Raw genomic sequence first — 14,573 nt, forward strand, 5'->3', positions numbered from 1 at the left:
CATATGTGAGCAAATGGGCGTATCCTATAGGAATATGTGTTTGTGCTGTGCAGTGCTATACAGGCAAGTTGATTTTTATTGTCATGAGTCTTGTCTTGGAGGCAGTACTGAGCGATTTCCCCTTCGATGAGCCCGCTGCAAAGACAAAATTGGCTAAAATAACATTTGCTTTTTGGTCTTAATTTAAGTTTAGGGTTAAGCATCAGTGTTAGCAGTGTGGTTAAGGTTAGGTTAAATGTTAGGGTTCGGTTTAAAATCAGATTTGATGACTTTGTGACTGTGCATTGTAGTGGCCACTCTGCAGAGCTGCCACCAGAACAAGATGAATGACTGAAACTTTAACCTGCACTATACAGTAGGCCAACTCTGCCTGTGTGTATTTTGATCTAGTGAACTAGATCTGTAATATGTAAATCATCATCTGGACTGTTCAAATAAAGTGTGTTACAATGAGGAGGAAATTTCACAAGTCTGAGCTACAATAAATAAAACTGCCGTGTGTATGTGCGTGTGTATGTGACTGTGTGTTTCTACGTATGTGACTGTGCATGTGACCGTGCGTGCGTGTGTGTGCGTGTGTGTGTGTGTGTGCGTTTGTGTGTGTGTTTGCCAAAGTATACAATTGATCTATACTCGTAAATATCACATCCACTTTTTGAAGGTCTTTTGATGTGGAACTGGTGGATCCTTCAGCTGAAAGGCCTTTGTTGATGACGCCTTTAGATTAAAAAAAAAATAGAAAAGGAGAATGATGAAGAGAAAAATGAAGAGTCAGGAAAAGAGATAGAGATTGATGAAAGAGATTAAGGACAGTCGTCCAGTTCCTGTGTTACCTGTGGTCTCTCCTCTTATCTCCTGCCACTCTTTCTTTCTTTTAGCCTTGGCTGTCCATGACATCAACCTTGTTATTTTCCCACACTAAATGCTTTCTCTCATTAGAATATCAATTGAAATAACTTTATGCTTCCCCTAAATTTCTCTTTAATCAGGACTTTATCAAACACATCTTTAGATATTATCAGAACATTTCCTTCACCATTACTTTTTTTATTTGATTTAACTAGGCAAGACAGTTAAGAACAAATTCTTTTTCACAATGACGGCCTAGGAACAGTGGGTTAACTGCCTTGTTCAGGGGCAGAACGACAGATTTTTACCTTGTCAGCTTGGGGATTCGATCTAGCAGCCTGTACGGTTACTGGCCCAACTCTCTAACCACTAGGCTACCTGCCCCCCCCCCCCCCCCCCCATTACTCAACAGTATAACCAGTTGCTGTTGTGGGGTAGTCGATTGGCCTGTTTAGAATGTTAAATTACAATGTAAGCTTTTGCTATTTAATGCCAATCTATTTTATCAGCTGACCGGACCACAGCAAGCAAAGATGAACTGTTCACCTTATTCCTGCTCCTCATCAATCTGGTTCCGCCAGATTGTAATTCGTCATCAGTGATATGAAACAGTTTCATGCCAAAGAATAAGATTCAAAATAAATAACGATTTAGTGACCTGAAGCTGAATTCATGGGCACAGATATGCTTCTGATTCAATTTCGGGTCTTGTAACCTCTGGTCCCCCCTGATGGAGAAGATATAGAGGGTTATACTGTAGATCCATGTTGTGTCGCATGCCAGCCTTTCCTCTGTTTCTTACCCCATTCTCCCACTGCCTCTTCCCGCTCTCTCTCTCTCCCTATGCTGCTCTAACCTGTGGTGTGTTAGTAATGTTGACACTAAGGAACTCTGTGGTAAGTTTTAACAGATGAATCTGTGTGTGTGTGTGTGTGTGTATCTGTGAGCTTTACATGGTGTTTGTTTGTGTCTTTGGATGTATTGAATATGTGAACGTATGACCAGATTGTTAATCTGTGAAGTCAATATGCCATGAATAGTTTTTCATCCCAACCATCCCAGTAGAATATCTGCATTGATTAATCACGTAGCTAGTCCGTTATCCCATAAGTCACATGCAGTGCCTGTGTTTGTGTGTTTGTGCGTGCCTGTGTGTGTGTGTGTGTGTGTGTGTGTGTGTGTGTGTGTGTGTGTGTGTGTGTGTGTGTGTGTGTGTGTGTGTGTGTGTGTGTGTGTGTGTGTGTGTGTGTGTGTGTGTGTGTGTGTGTGTGTGTGTGTGTGTGTGTGTGTGTGTGTGTGTGTGTGTGTGTGTGTGTGTGTGTGTGTGTGTGTGTGTTTGTGCGTGCCTGTGTGTGTGCGTGTGTGTGTGTGTGTGTGTGTTTGTGTGTGCATGTGTGTGTGCGTGCCTGTGTGTGTGTGTGTTTGTGTGTGCCTGTGTGTGTTTGCCCCTCTTACCACTGTCATCTTCCCTGTCCTTCCAGACTACTTTGCCAAACACATGGGTGACTATGAGGGTGTACTGGCCTCCCTAGAGACTCTCAACCTGTCCATCCTCAGAGCCATGGACTTCACCAAGAAGGTGAGTCTCATCCCGGTACACTACACTACTAGGTGCTATTAGATGTGTGTGTGCTAGTTTGTCCTGTCTGTACTACTGTATGTATTAATAATTTGCATTTGTTTTCAGGGCTGTGCTAGTCATGGTATTTTGAATGATGGTTATTGCTCAGCCAAATGACTGCGGTCACAGTAATAACCGTTGGAATAGCAACAGCAAAAAATATATATATTTTTAAATGTAAGACACACGTTCTCCTTCCCTCCTCTCCTGACTGCATGTGTTGCCATAGAAATATATTTCTAATGGCAGCCCAGATAACCGAAGACTTGTTTGCAACAAAGTTGCATCATGTTGTTAACAATCCATGTTATCGTAGAAACCATTGGCGTTCGGGTGTCATTCAAGATGTGGCAGGATCAATATATATTTTTTCTGAACATGGCCATATTTTATATTACAGCCTATTGGATGACTGGCATTCATATTCCATTCACTCAACTGAATGTAACGTCGATAGGTTTAGGCTACTACATGATACTCACTTTTTCCCTATACCCATCATGAGGTTGCTACAACCGAGGCTATGAATGAAAGTTTACAACATTTGTGCACAGAGTATTTTGAGTAATAAAGATGACAGACAGTGGTGACACATTCATATAATACCTTCTTGCATCTATCTACACTCTTTCTTCCTCTCACGTTTTCCCTTCGCTTGTAGACTCCAGTGCACAACACATCAGATGTCTGTGGCCAGGTGAAAAAAAACATATCATGACTGCTAACCACTAAACACAGCCTACATCATTGTCACGTCAGAGTCAACATAGCTACTAGAACTAACGTGTTAGTAAACCCACAACAATCAGGCAGTACAGTGTACATTCAGCAGCAAGCATTTCAGCAGATCCTGGTGGCAATAAATTAATCAAACCAAAAGTTTACCTTGACTTGGAAGAGTTCCAGTGTTGCATAGTCATAGTCAGGTAACTTCCATTCTCCTTCCACTCTGTTTGAGCCATGTGTATGAGTAGGATACACTAGTTTGCTGCATTAGATGTTAGCTAAGTAAGTGAAAGTAAAAAACATGGCCTCCTGAGTTGCACAGTGGTCTAAGGCACTGCATCGCAGTGCTAGCTGTGCCACTAAAGAACCTGGTTCAAGTCCAGGCTCTGTTGCAGCTGGCTGTGACCTGGAGACAATTACCTAGCTTCACCCGTTTTAGGGGAGGTTTTGACTGGCAGCGATGTTCCTGTCTCATTGTGCATTAGCGACTCCTGTGGCAGGCTGGGTGCAATGCACGCTGACATGGTCGCCAGTTGTATGGTGTTCCCTCCGACACATTGGTGCGGCTGGCTTCCGGGATAAGTGGGTGTTGTGTCAAGAAGTACAGCTCTTAATTAACCTTCGCCTCTCTCTCTCTCCGGAGTCCATACGGGAGTTGCAGCAATGGGACAGGTCTGTAACTACCAATTGGGCAAAAATGTTTTTTTTATATATATATATACACACTATGAAATATAGCTAGCTCTCTCTATCACTCTCTTACTTCTACTTAATTTTGGAATAAATGTATTTGTTCAAAACTGTTCAACTATCGTCTTTCTCTCTCTTTGAGTCCACTACTCACCACATTTAATGCACTGCACTGCTAGCTAGCTGTAGCTTATACTTTCAGTACTAGATTCATTCTCTGATCCTTTGATTGTGTGGACAACAGGTCAGTTCATGCTGCAAGAGCTCTGATAGGTTGGAGGACGTCCTCCGGAAGATGTCATAATTACTGTGTTAATCTATGGAGTGGGGTGAGAACCATGAGCCTCCTAGGTTTTGTATTGAAGAGGACAGAAGCTAGCTGTCACCATGGTGCTACCCTACAAAGTGCTGCTGAGGCTACTGTAGAGGTTCATTGTTTTAATAAATTATTTGGTGGCGTAAATATATTTAGTATATATTTTTATCTAAAAAGGATAACTTTTTTAATGTTTCATTATTTACATTTTTTATGAAATTCACCTCCCTTTCTTCCTCTAAGGAGTCTCCAATGGTAGAAACAGACTCAACCGCACGAACTGCCAGGCCACCCCATCTTCAGTCAGTCGTTCTTTCCACACACCAAAAAATATAAATATTTTATTTCCATGAAGGTCTTCATCCATAAACATTGGTTACACGGTTATGCAGTAATTGTACCAGCCCTAGTGTTCAATGTGGTTTACGTTGCATGGTGGGGACTCAATGCATCCACCACCAGAAACCATTGCATTGAAGCTGAGCCTAGCTTTGCTGAGGATGTTCTTTCTTATAGACAATTCCTAGCAAAAAGGGGCTGAAAGCTCCTCTATCCACCAGTACTCTAATGTAACGCCAATGTGCTGCAGATAGGACTGGGGATTACAGTAGATGCGTGTGAATCTCTAATGTGTTAATGTGGCAGCCACTCAGATAATGTCTCTATAGCCTGTTGTTTCAGAGCTTCACTTCCATATTGTGTTTGTGCCTGGCTTCTCATTAGCGTTGAGTCTGGGTTCAACTTGATGATGGTAGGGCATCCAGCAACACATAGCAATCAGCTAGTTACCTCTCCCCATTCTAATCAAATATATTTATAAAGCCCTTTTTACATGGGCAGATGTCACAAAGTGCTTATACAGAAATCCAGCCTAAAAACCCAATCAGAACGCAATGCAGATGTAGTAGCACGGTCACTAGGAAAAACTCCTTAGAAAGGCAGGAACATAGGAAGAAACTTTTAAGGGGTGGCCAGTCCTCTTCTTCTGGCTGTGCCGGGTTAAGATCATAAGAGTACATGGCCATTAAGGCCAGATCGTTCTTCAAGGTGTTCTAATGATCATAGATGACCAGCAGGGTCAAATAATAATCACAGTGGTTGTATAGGGTGCAATAGGTCAGAACTTCAGGAGTAAATTTCAGTTGGCATTTTATACTCAAGCATTCAGAGGTCGAGACAGCAGGTGCGATAGAGCGAGAGATTATCAAAAACAGCAGGTCCTGGGCAAGGTAGCACATCCGGTGAACAGGTCAGGGTTCCATAGCCACAGGTAAAACAGCAGAAACTGGATCAGTAGCACAACCAAGTGGACTGGGAACTGCCAGGAGTCATCAGGCCAGGTAGTCCTGAGGCATAGTCCTAGGGCGTGAGCGCTTAGGTTCACACAGGACACCAGATAAGACAGGAACATTTCACCAGATAGGACAGACTGACCCAAGCCCCCCATCACATAGACTATTGCAGCATAGATACTGGAGGCTGAGACAGAGGGGGGAAGGGGAGGAGGGGGGGGGCACTGTGGCCCTGTCTGACGATATGATGATGTAACCCCACCCACTTTACTAAAGCACAGCCCACACACCATTAGAGGGATATCAACAGACCACCAACTTGCTACCCTGAGACAAGGCTGAGTATAGACCATAAAGATCTCCTCTACCACATTATCACGAGCGGGCACAAAACTGGACAGCAAGATCACCACAGTGACTCAACCTACTCAAGTTGAACATAGAAAAAAAAGCCTGACACATCGTGACGCACCCCTCCTAGGGACGGCATGGAAGAGCACTAGTAAGTCAGTGACTCAGCCCCCGTAATAGGGTCAGAGGCAGAAAATCCCCGTGGAGAGAGGGGAGCCGGCCAGGCAGAGACAGCAAGGGCGGTTCGTCAGTCCCATTCCTTGCCGTTCACCTTCACACCCCTGGGCCAGACTACACTCAATCATAGGACCTACTGAAGAGATTAGTCTCCAGTAAAGACTTAAAGGTTGATACCAGGTATGCGTCTCTCACATGGATAGGCAGACTATTCCATAACAATGGAGTTTTATAGGAGAAACCCCTGCCTCCAGCTGTTTGCTAAGAAAGTTTAGGGACAATAAGGAGGCCTGCGTCTTGTGACCATAGTGTACGTATCGGTATGTATGGCAGGCCCAAATCGGAGCGATAGGTAGGAGCAAGTCCATGTAATACTTTATTTGGTTAGCAGTACAACATTGAAATCAAACTTAGCCTTAACAGGAAGTCACTGTAGGCTAGCACTGGAGTAATATGATCCCCTTTTTAGTTCTAGTCAATATTCTAGAAGCTGTATTTAGCACTAACTGAAGTTTATTAAGTGCTTTATCCGAGTAGCCGGAGAGTAGAGCATTGCAGTAGTCTAATCTAGAAGATTAAAAAGCATGGATGAACTTTTCTGCATCATTTCTGGACAAAAGGTTTTTTGCAATGTTACGTAGATGGAAAAGAGCTGTCCTTGAAATATTCTTGATATGTTCGTAAAAAGAGAGATCAGGGTCCAGAGTATTGCCGAGGTCCTTCACAGTTTTATTTGAGAGGACAATACAACCATCAATATTCATTGTCAGATCAGACAGCAGATCTGTTTTGAGTTTAAAAGTTAAAAATGTGCCGCCATCCACTTCCTTATGTCTGAAACAACATCTTCCAGGGTACGCAATTTTTGATCTTCACCATTTTTCATCGAAATGTACAGCTAGCTGTGTGTCACCTGCATAGCAGTGAAAGTTGACATTGTGATTCCAAATGACCTCACCAAGAGGTAGATTATATAGTGGAAACAATCGTGATCTAAAACAGAACCTTGAGGAACACGGAAACATACAATTGATTTGTCAGAGGACAAACCATCCACAGAGATGAACTGATATGTTTCCGACAGATAAGATCTAAACCAGGCAAGAACTTGTCCGAAAGAATGTGGTGATTTATTGTGTCAAAAGCGGCACTAAGGTCTAGGACAGCCAATCTCAACTGTTATGCAATACATCATTTTTCAGACATCTTTAAAAAAATCAACCGGATGCAGCGGCTGCTTTAACTCAGCAAACTCTCGTTCTCGCTCTCATTCTAAGCAGCGACCGCCTCTACTAGTGCCCCATCTAATCCAATCGCGTGGTTATATGCAAATACAAGAAGCCGCGTCTTACACATTAATCCAAATATCCTCAGCGGAACCTTGGGACAAGCAGGCAGAAAGAAACAGAAAGATTTGACCACGGTTCAAATGTAAATACCATAGATAGAAGAAGCTTAGTTACCAGTATCTTTGTTAATATGGCTTGTTACATTTTTTTAAATACTCTGAAAACCATATATTCAAAGACGAGTGTACAGAACAGTATTTGTTAATTCTCCCCGCAACTAGCAGAAAAGAAATGTGCCTGACATGCAATGAGTCTGTAGCTCTCGTGAAAGCAGGCAATGTTAAGCGCCATTATAACACCAGGCACAGTAAATTCTATCAGACGTATCCCCTGAACACAGAAGTGAGAACAAACAAGATTAACCATCTCAAATCCCAATATGATAAGTCCACCAAAGTCCTTGTCAATTCTCTGACAGCCTAACAATGTGCAATGGAGTGTTCACTGAGGATAGCTTGGGTTTTGGGAAAACACCACCAAAGAATTCAGCCGCTGAGATGGTAAAAGAATGCATGTGTGAAGTTGCTGACTCCTTTGCTCGAGGGTTAAAAAAAAGATGACCTCGGGGAAAATATCAAACAGATCTCACTGTCAGATTCCACAGCAATGAGGAGAGCTGAAATATGAGCTGAAGATTTAACTTCACAACTTGATGTATAAGGACACAAGGCCAGACCCAGATGCAGATATGGGAAGCAGATGGTTTGAGTCTTGATATTTATTAAACAATCTTAAAGGGGTAGGCAAGATAATGGTCGTGGACAGGCAAAAGGTCAAAACCAGTTCAGAGTCCAGGAGTTACAGAGTGGCAGGCAGGCTCGAGGTCAGGGCAGGCAGAATGGTCAGGCAGGCGGGTACGGAGTCCAGAAAATAGGCAAGGGTAACAAAAAAAAACGGGAGTACTAACAAAAGAGAATAGAAGCAGGAGTACGGGAAAACCGCTGGTAGACTTGAAAAACATACAAGACGAACTGGCACAGAGAGACAGGAAACACAGGGATATATACAGCAGGGATAATAAGCGACACCTGGACTGGGGTGGAGAAAGTGAAACAGATCAGGGTGTGACATGATGAGGCTATTCAGAATGCAACATGTATTTCATTAGCTGTGGATGAATCAGCAGATAACACTGATAATGCCCAGCTTCTGGTGTTTGTCAGATTTTATAACGAAACAAGGAATTCTGTGAGGAGCTATTGGGCTTAACACATCTAGAATCACACACGCGAGGAGAGGATACCCGTGAGGCCATCAAAGGGATGCTGACAAAAGGGGAATAGATCTGAAGTCATCACAGATGGAGCTCCAGCCATGATGGGAAGAGGGAGGAGACTGGTTGCACGTTTGAAAGAGGACCACCCTGACCTGACATCATATCACTGCATCATCCATTAATTTGTCCTGTGTGCCAGTCTGTGAAAATAGCATTCTGAGGTCATGACAACAATGATGAAACTTCTCAACTTTTTGAAAGTAACATCATCCCTACAACACCGCCTGCTACAAGGCATTCTGACAGAGGCCAATGCCAGTTTGGATTACTTACTACGGCACAACAATGTCAGATGACTCAGCAAAGGGTTCTGGAACATTTTTGGGCCATTCAGGTGGAAATCAAAGCTTTCTTATGAGAGCAAATTAGTGACAAGGCAACTCAGTTTTCTGAGTTTTCAGAAGATGAGGAGAGCGCACCTTAATCAACTGAATGTTAATCTGCAGGGACGGGACAGCACAGTGTGAGACATGATAACAGCAGTCCGGGCTTTTCAGAAGAAATTGGCGCTTTTCAAGAATGATCTCCAGGGAGAATTTGTCCTCTTCCCCAATCTTTTGGTGCAAATGCAGGGAGACAAAGATGTTCCCAACCATGTTGATTTCATCCAGAAGCTGATGGACAACTTCAAGGCTCACTTTGATGACATCACTGTTGGAAGATAACTGCTGCTGCTCATCCAGAACCCAATTCTTGGTCACAAATGTGACAAAGTTGTCAGAAGAAGCAAAACAGATCACAACAAATGGAGTTGATTGAGCTGCAAGAAAATGTGGCTTGAATGACCAGGCTGGAGATTGTGACCCTGATACTTTCTGGAGAAAGATAGTGCCTGCAGCTGATTTCCCTGTCCTCAAGAAACTGGCATTATACATCCTGGTTATGGTTGGCTCCATATACAGCTGTGAATCAACCTTCTCCACAATGAACTTCATTAAAAACAAATACTGTACCAGGCTCACCAATGAACACTTGCACCATTGTCTCAGAGTTGCTCTCATACCATTTGTGCCAAAGTTCAAAGCATTGGCAGGAGACAGAAAGTGTAATTTCTCTCATTAATGCAAGGTAAGGCCCATTTTGACTTATACATGAATATTGCATGGCCCACATGTCAGGATTTGGCCAGGGTTGTTCCGGTTTTTGGTCACTAGATGCCCCCATTGTGCCTTTTGACCTTTTGTTTTCCCTTGATCCCCATTATTATTTGCACCTGTGCCTCGTTTCCCCTGATTGTATTTAAACCCTTTGTTTTCCTCTGTTCTTTGCTCTGTGTTTGTATGTTAGCACCCAGCCCTAGTACTCTGTGGACTCTCTTTGATCCCGGTGGACTCTCTTTGATCCCGGTGGACTCTCTTTGATCCCGGTGGACTCTCTTTGATCCCGGTGGACTCTCTTTGATCCCGGTGGACTCTCTTTGATCCCGGTGGACTCTCTTGTGGAATTCTGTTTTTTTTTGTTCTTGTTTGTTTGTTTTTGAGTATCTTTTGAGGCTTTTTGTGCTTTACCTTCCACCTTGTGGATTTACCTTTTTTGTCTTGGAGGATTACCTTTGTTCTTGTGGAATTCCTTTTGATGTTGTGGAGTTACATGTTTTCCTGAAGAACTTCACTTTTTACTTTATTAAATACACCGTCTCAAGTACTGCTGTGTCTGCCTCATCTTCTGGGTTCTGCCGACTATTCGTGGCTCAGTTGGTTAAGTGACTGTTTCTCACTCCGGAGACCTGGGTTCGTAATCGGGTCCTGACACCACAGCGACATTCTATCCATTCAGGTTATTATTTTTGTTCAACTCTCCTTTGTTCTCCAGAAAACATGCACTGTATTTTATTTAAATATTATCAATTAAAGGCCAACGTACAATGGTTCACAGTGCACATTTTGCATAGACAATTATGTAAGCACTTTTGTTCTTCAGCAATGTTGATGGAATGTTGTACATTTACATTCGAAAGAAGTAGTAATTCATTTGTAGTCTCGTTTAATGTATTTAATGCACATTTTATATATCAACATGTTTCCTAAGTCGTAGACGACTGTTTGTTACTACGCTGTACCACTGCGGCAATAAAGGACGATATCTATCCGGACTTTGGCCACCTAGGAAATTTGTGTTTCTGGACCTTCTGAAATAGTAGTTGAGTACCCCATGCTAGGAACAAGAGGACAGATGCAGAGCCTTGGTCTGACTCCATTAAAAGGTAATTTACCACCTTCACGAGTGCAGTCTCAGTACTATGATGTGGTCTAAAACCAGATTGGAGCGTTTTGTATTCATTATTTATTTTCAGGAAGACAGTGAGTTGCCGGGCAACAGCTTTTTTTTAAATTGAGAGGAATGGGAGATTCAATATAGGCTAATAGTTTTTGTATTACATTTCCAGATCAAGGTTTGGCTTTTTCACTTTTAGTGAGTTTGGTACACATGTGGAGGATAGGAAGCAGTTTATTATGTTCAACATAGGAGTTGAACTATTTCAGTAGTTTAGTTGGAATAGGGTTCAGTAGGCAGCTGTAAGGTTTAGAGGCCATGACTATTTTCGTGAATGTGTCGAGAGATACAGGATTGCAAAACTTGAGTGTCTCCATTGATTTTAGGTCCTGGCAGTTCTGTGCATCTCTTTTCGTAGAAGAAGTTCATGAATTCATCACTGCTGAAGTGAAGGCCATCCTCTCTTGGGGAATTCTGCTTTTTAGTTAGCTTTGCGACAGTATCAAAAATTTATTTTTGATTGTTTTTACTCTCCTCAATTTGGTTGAAAAGGTAGGCTGATCGTGCAGCAGTGAGGGCTCTTCGAAATTCGGTACTGTCTTTCCAAGCTAGTCAGAACCTCCAGTTTGGTGGAGCGCCATTTCCATTCCAATATTCTGGAAGCTTCAAGGCTTAGGCATTTTTTTGTATACCATGGGGCTAATTTCTTGTGACAAATGATTTTAGTTTTTAGAGGTGTCACTGCATCTAGGGTATTACTCAAGGTTAAATTTAGATCCTCAGTTAGGTGGTTAACTGATTTTTGTACTCCAACAGAAGGGCCCCTAGGAATTAAAAAAATATATATTTCACCTTTATTTAACCAGGTAGGCTAGTTGAGAACAAGTTCTCATTTACAACTGCGACCTGGCAAAGATAAAACAATGCAGTTCGACACATAGAACAACAGAGTTACACATGGAATAAACTAGCATACAGTCAATAATACATTAGAAAAAGTCTATATACAGTGTGTGCAAATGAGGTAAGATAAGGGATGTATGGCAATAAATAAGCCATGGTGGCAGAGTTATTACTGTAGAAAAGGCCCATGGAGTTGGTGGAATACTCCTTTAATTCATTGCCATTTACTCAGCTGGGCCAGGGGCGCTTTAATTAGGTCAGGTGGAAATGTCCTACAGATCTCAACTCTATAAAAGGAGGAAATTGCCATCGCCTGATCTCGCTGCTTTCTCTTCCCTAAATCCATCTGATCCAGAAGTTCTGTGCGTCCATGAATCCACGTAAGTCCACCGACTCTTACCTTTCATCTGAATGATCTGTGGTGATCGGGAGAGTGGGCCATTCAGTTATTGTTTATAGTTATCACCGCGGAGCGCGGCTTGGAGCGCACGCTTCAAACATATTGTGTAATGTGAATTGTTAATAATGACTGCTATGATTTGATCTTTGATTATGAATTTGATTGTATACATGTTATTTGTTTCCTTTGTGATGCAGCACAGACTACTCAGTAAATATACCACTTTATGGTTAAAGGAATTCCTGCCTCAGTCTCATACATTCCTCTGTCACCTGACACGTGACCACCTGTTCACCTTCACTGTCAGTCATCCTACCTGTCCAGCAACCCACACAGATTCCACTAATCTTTCAATGGTCCTTTGAGCCGGATGATGACTGAACCAAAGACAGGTGAAAAGGAAATGGAGGCGGAGAGGGAAGAATTGTCTCCACTGGAAGGAAGAAGAGAGGAGGAGAGAGCAGCTGAGGGAAAGGTCTTGGAACAAAGGAAATATCCAGGAGCTAAGCCTAAAGCAACAAAGGCTTCATCCTCAACTACCAGCAGCACCAGAAGAACCAGGCAAGCACCTGGTTATCTTAAGGACTATGTGGTCGAGGTTCCGACATCAAAGGGCAAGCCCACCAGAGCTCAAAGAGTTGATGGATCAACTATATGTTTCAGCCATCAAATATCCCCTCTGAGCCAAGGACCGGAAACTGCTTTGGAGCAGGAAAGTGGTCTACGTGAGGAACCTATGGAAGAGGTAACTCCCACTGCACAGGTCGACCAGCTTCCAGAGGCAGGCTCCGCTCACCCCTTAACTAATGGGAAATCGTCGAAGCACTCTAGACGGAGTGGGAGTTCGACCAGTGGATACCCCTTTGGAAGTGGCCATGGCAGCCGCCATTCACTAGCCCTCAGCAATTCACAGAACGCTGTCCTACAAGAGAGGATGAAACTATTAGCTTTGGAGGAAATTGAGCGTCAGATTGAGGAGGAACGACAGGCTGACGAACGATGTCACCAATTGGATGTGCAGGCCCGTAGAGCTCTACAGGAAAGGGAATTCATTGCCAAGGACCTGGCACAGCAGCGACGGCACTGTCAAGCCAGAAGGGAATTAGAGGAGGCACGGATGGTCTCATCCTTCCTGGAGAGGAACGAACAGGGAGTTGACCTGACCACCCCTCCACATGGACCTGAACTGTCTGCCTTTCTTTCCCAATCTGCCCCTCTGGTACAGCATGGCACACAGTCCTCGGAGGCTCCGGGGTCAACAGCCAACACGGAGCACGGGAGACGGGCCGCTCCGCTAACACCCTCTATGCCAGTGACACAAGTTAGCATTCCTCCATCTGGACAAGGCATCACTCCTTCGCCTTTCCGCCAATTACCAACCAAGGCAAATCGTTCCTTTCATCCAGGGCCAGGCCAGTCCTCAAACAACAGGTCGGAGGGCTCTCGCCCAATTCCGGCTGCCACAAATGGTGGGTCTGGGACAGTAGGTGACCGGCCCAATGAGGCCACAGTGGGCTCATCAGAAGTCCCGGGTTTATCCTTCACGCAACCAGAAGAGGGAGCCAACATTATGAAACTTCTAGTAGCCTCAGCCTATGGAATTCCCAGAGCCAAACTGCCATACTTTGAAAATGGAAAGGAGAGTGAATTTGTCCTTTTGGAAATGGCATTGGAGAGTCTGCTGGGTATTCACGGTCATCTGTCAGAATGCTACAAATACCAAGTACTAGTGGATCATTTGCGGTTTCCAAGTGCATACAGGCTGGCCCAATCCTTTATGCATTCCGCAACACCATACACGACAGCTCTCCAGGCCCTGAAGGCGAGATATGGTGAGCCACGTCTGCTAGTCCAGAATGAACTAAACAACATCCTGAACACGTCTCCAATTAAAATGGGAGACCATGCTGCCTTCCAATAATTCTCCCTGGCTGTCCAATCCCTGACCTCTATGCTCCAATCCGTTGAAGGAGAAGACGGGAACGAGCTAAAATGTGGCTCCCACGTGGACAGGCTTCTTAGCAAACTTCCAGTGTACCTCAGAGACAGTTTCATTGAACATTGTTTGAATAAGGGCATCCTGAAAGAGGGCTCGAGTAGCACCTATGCTCTCAGAGACCTGGCCACATGGTTGGAGGTGAAGGCAAAGGCGAAGAGCATCGCTCACCAGGCCACAATCTCCGCCATAGCCACAGGGGGAAGGAAGGAGTTTGAACGCCAGCAGGGACAGAAAAGACCAAATCCCACTACCATGTACTTAAATAGTGAGGCCGGGGAGGAACCCGGGAAGAAGACCCCACTCAAGAGCAAGAACATCAAATTCCAGCCTTACTGCCCATATTGCAATAGTAAGGGGCACTTCCTTGGCTCATGCCCCAGAGTAAAAAAGCTCACTCAAACTCAATTGAA

General features: G+C 43.7%; 1 protein-coding gene across 2 annotated transcripts in view; it reads left to right on the forward strand.

Annotated features, from left to right (window-relative positions):
* LOC124037007 (N-terminal EF-hand calcium-binding protein 2-like) overlaps positions 1-14,573 on the forward strand; it is a 178,083-nt gene that overhangs the window by 60,424 nt on the left and 103,086 nt on the right. For both annotated transcript variants that reach the window (XM_046351628.1, XM_046351636.1), the window contains exons 4-5: positions 1,720-1,745; positions 2,331-2,428. In XM_046351628.1, the coding sequence (XP_046207584.1) occupies positions 1,720-1,745; positions 2,331-2,428 (124 nt within the window). The remainder of the gene's footprint in view (positions 1-1,719; positions 1,746-2,330; positions 2,429-14,573) is intronic.

This window comes from Oncorhynchus gorbuscha, linkage group LG01, assembly GCF_021184085.1.
Source record: "Oncorhynchus gorbuscha isolate QuinsamMale2020 ecotype Even-year linkage group LG01, OgorEven_v1.0, whole genome shotgun sequence".
NCBI lineage: Eukaryota > Metazoa > Chordata > Actinopteri > Salmoniformes > Salmonidae > Oncorhynchus > Oncorhynchus gorbuscha.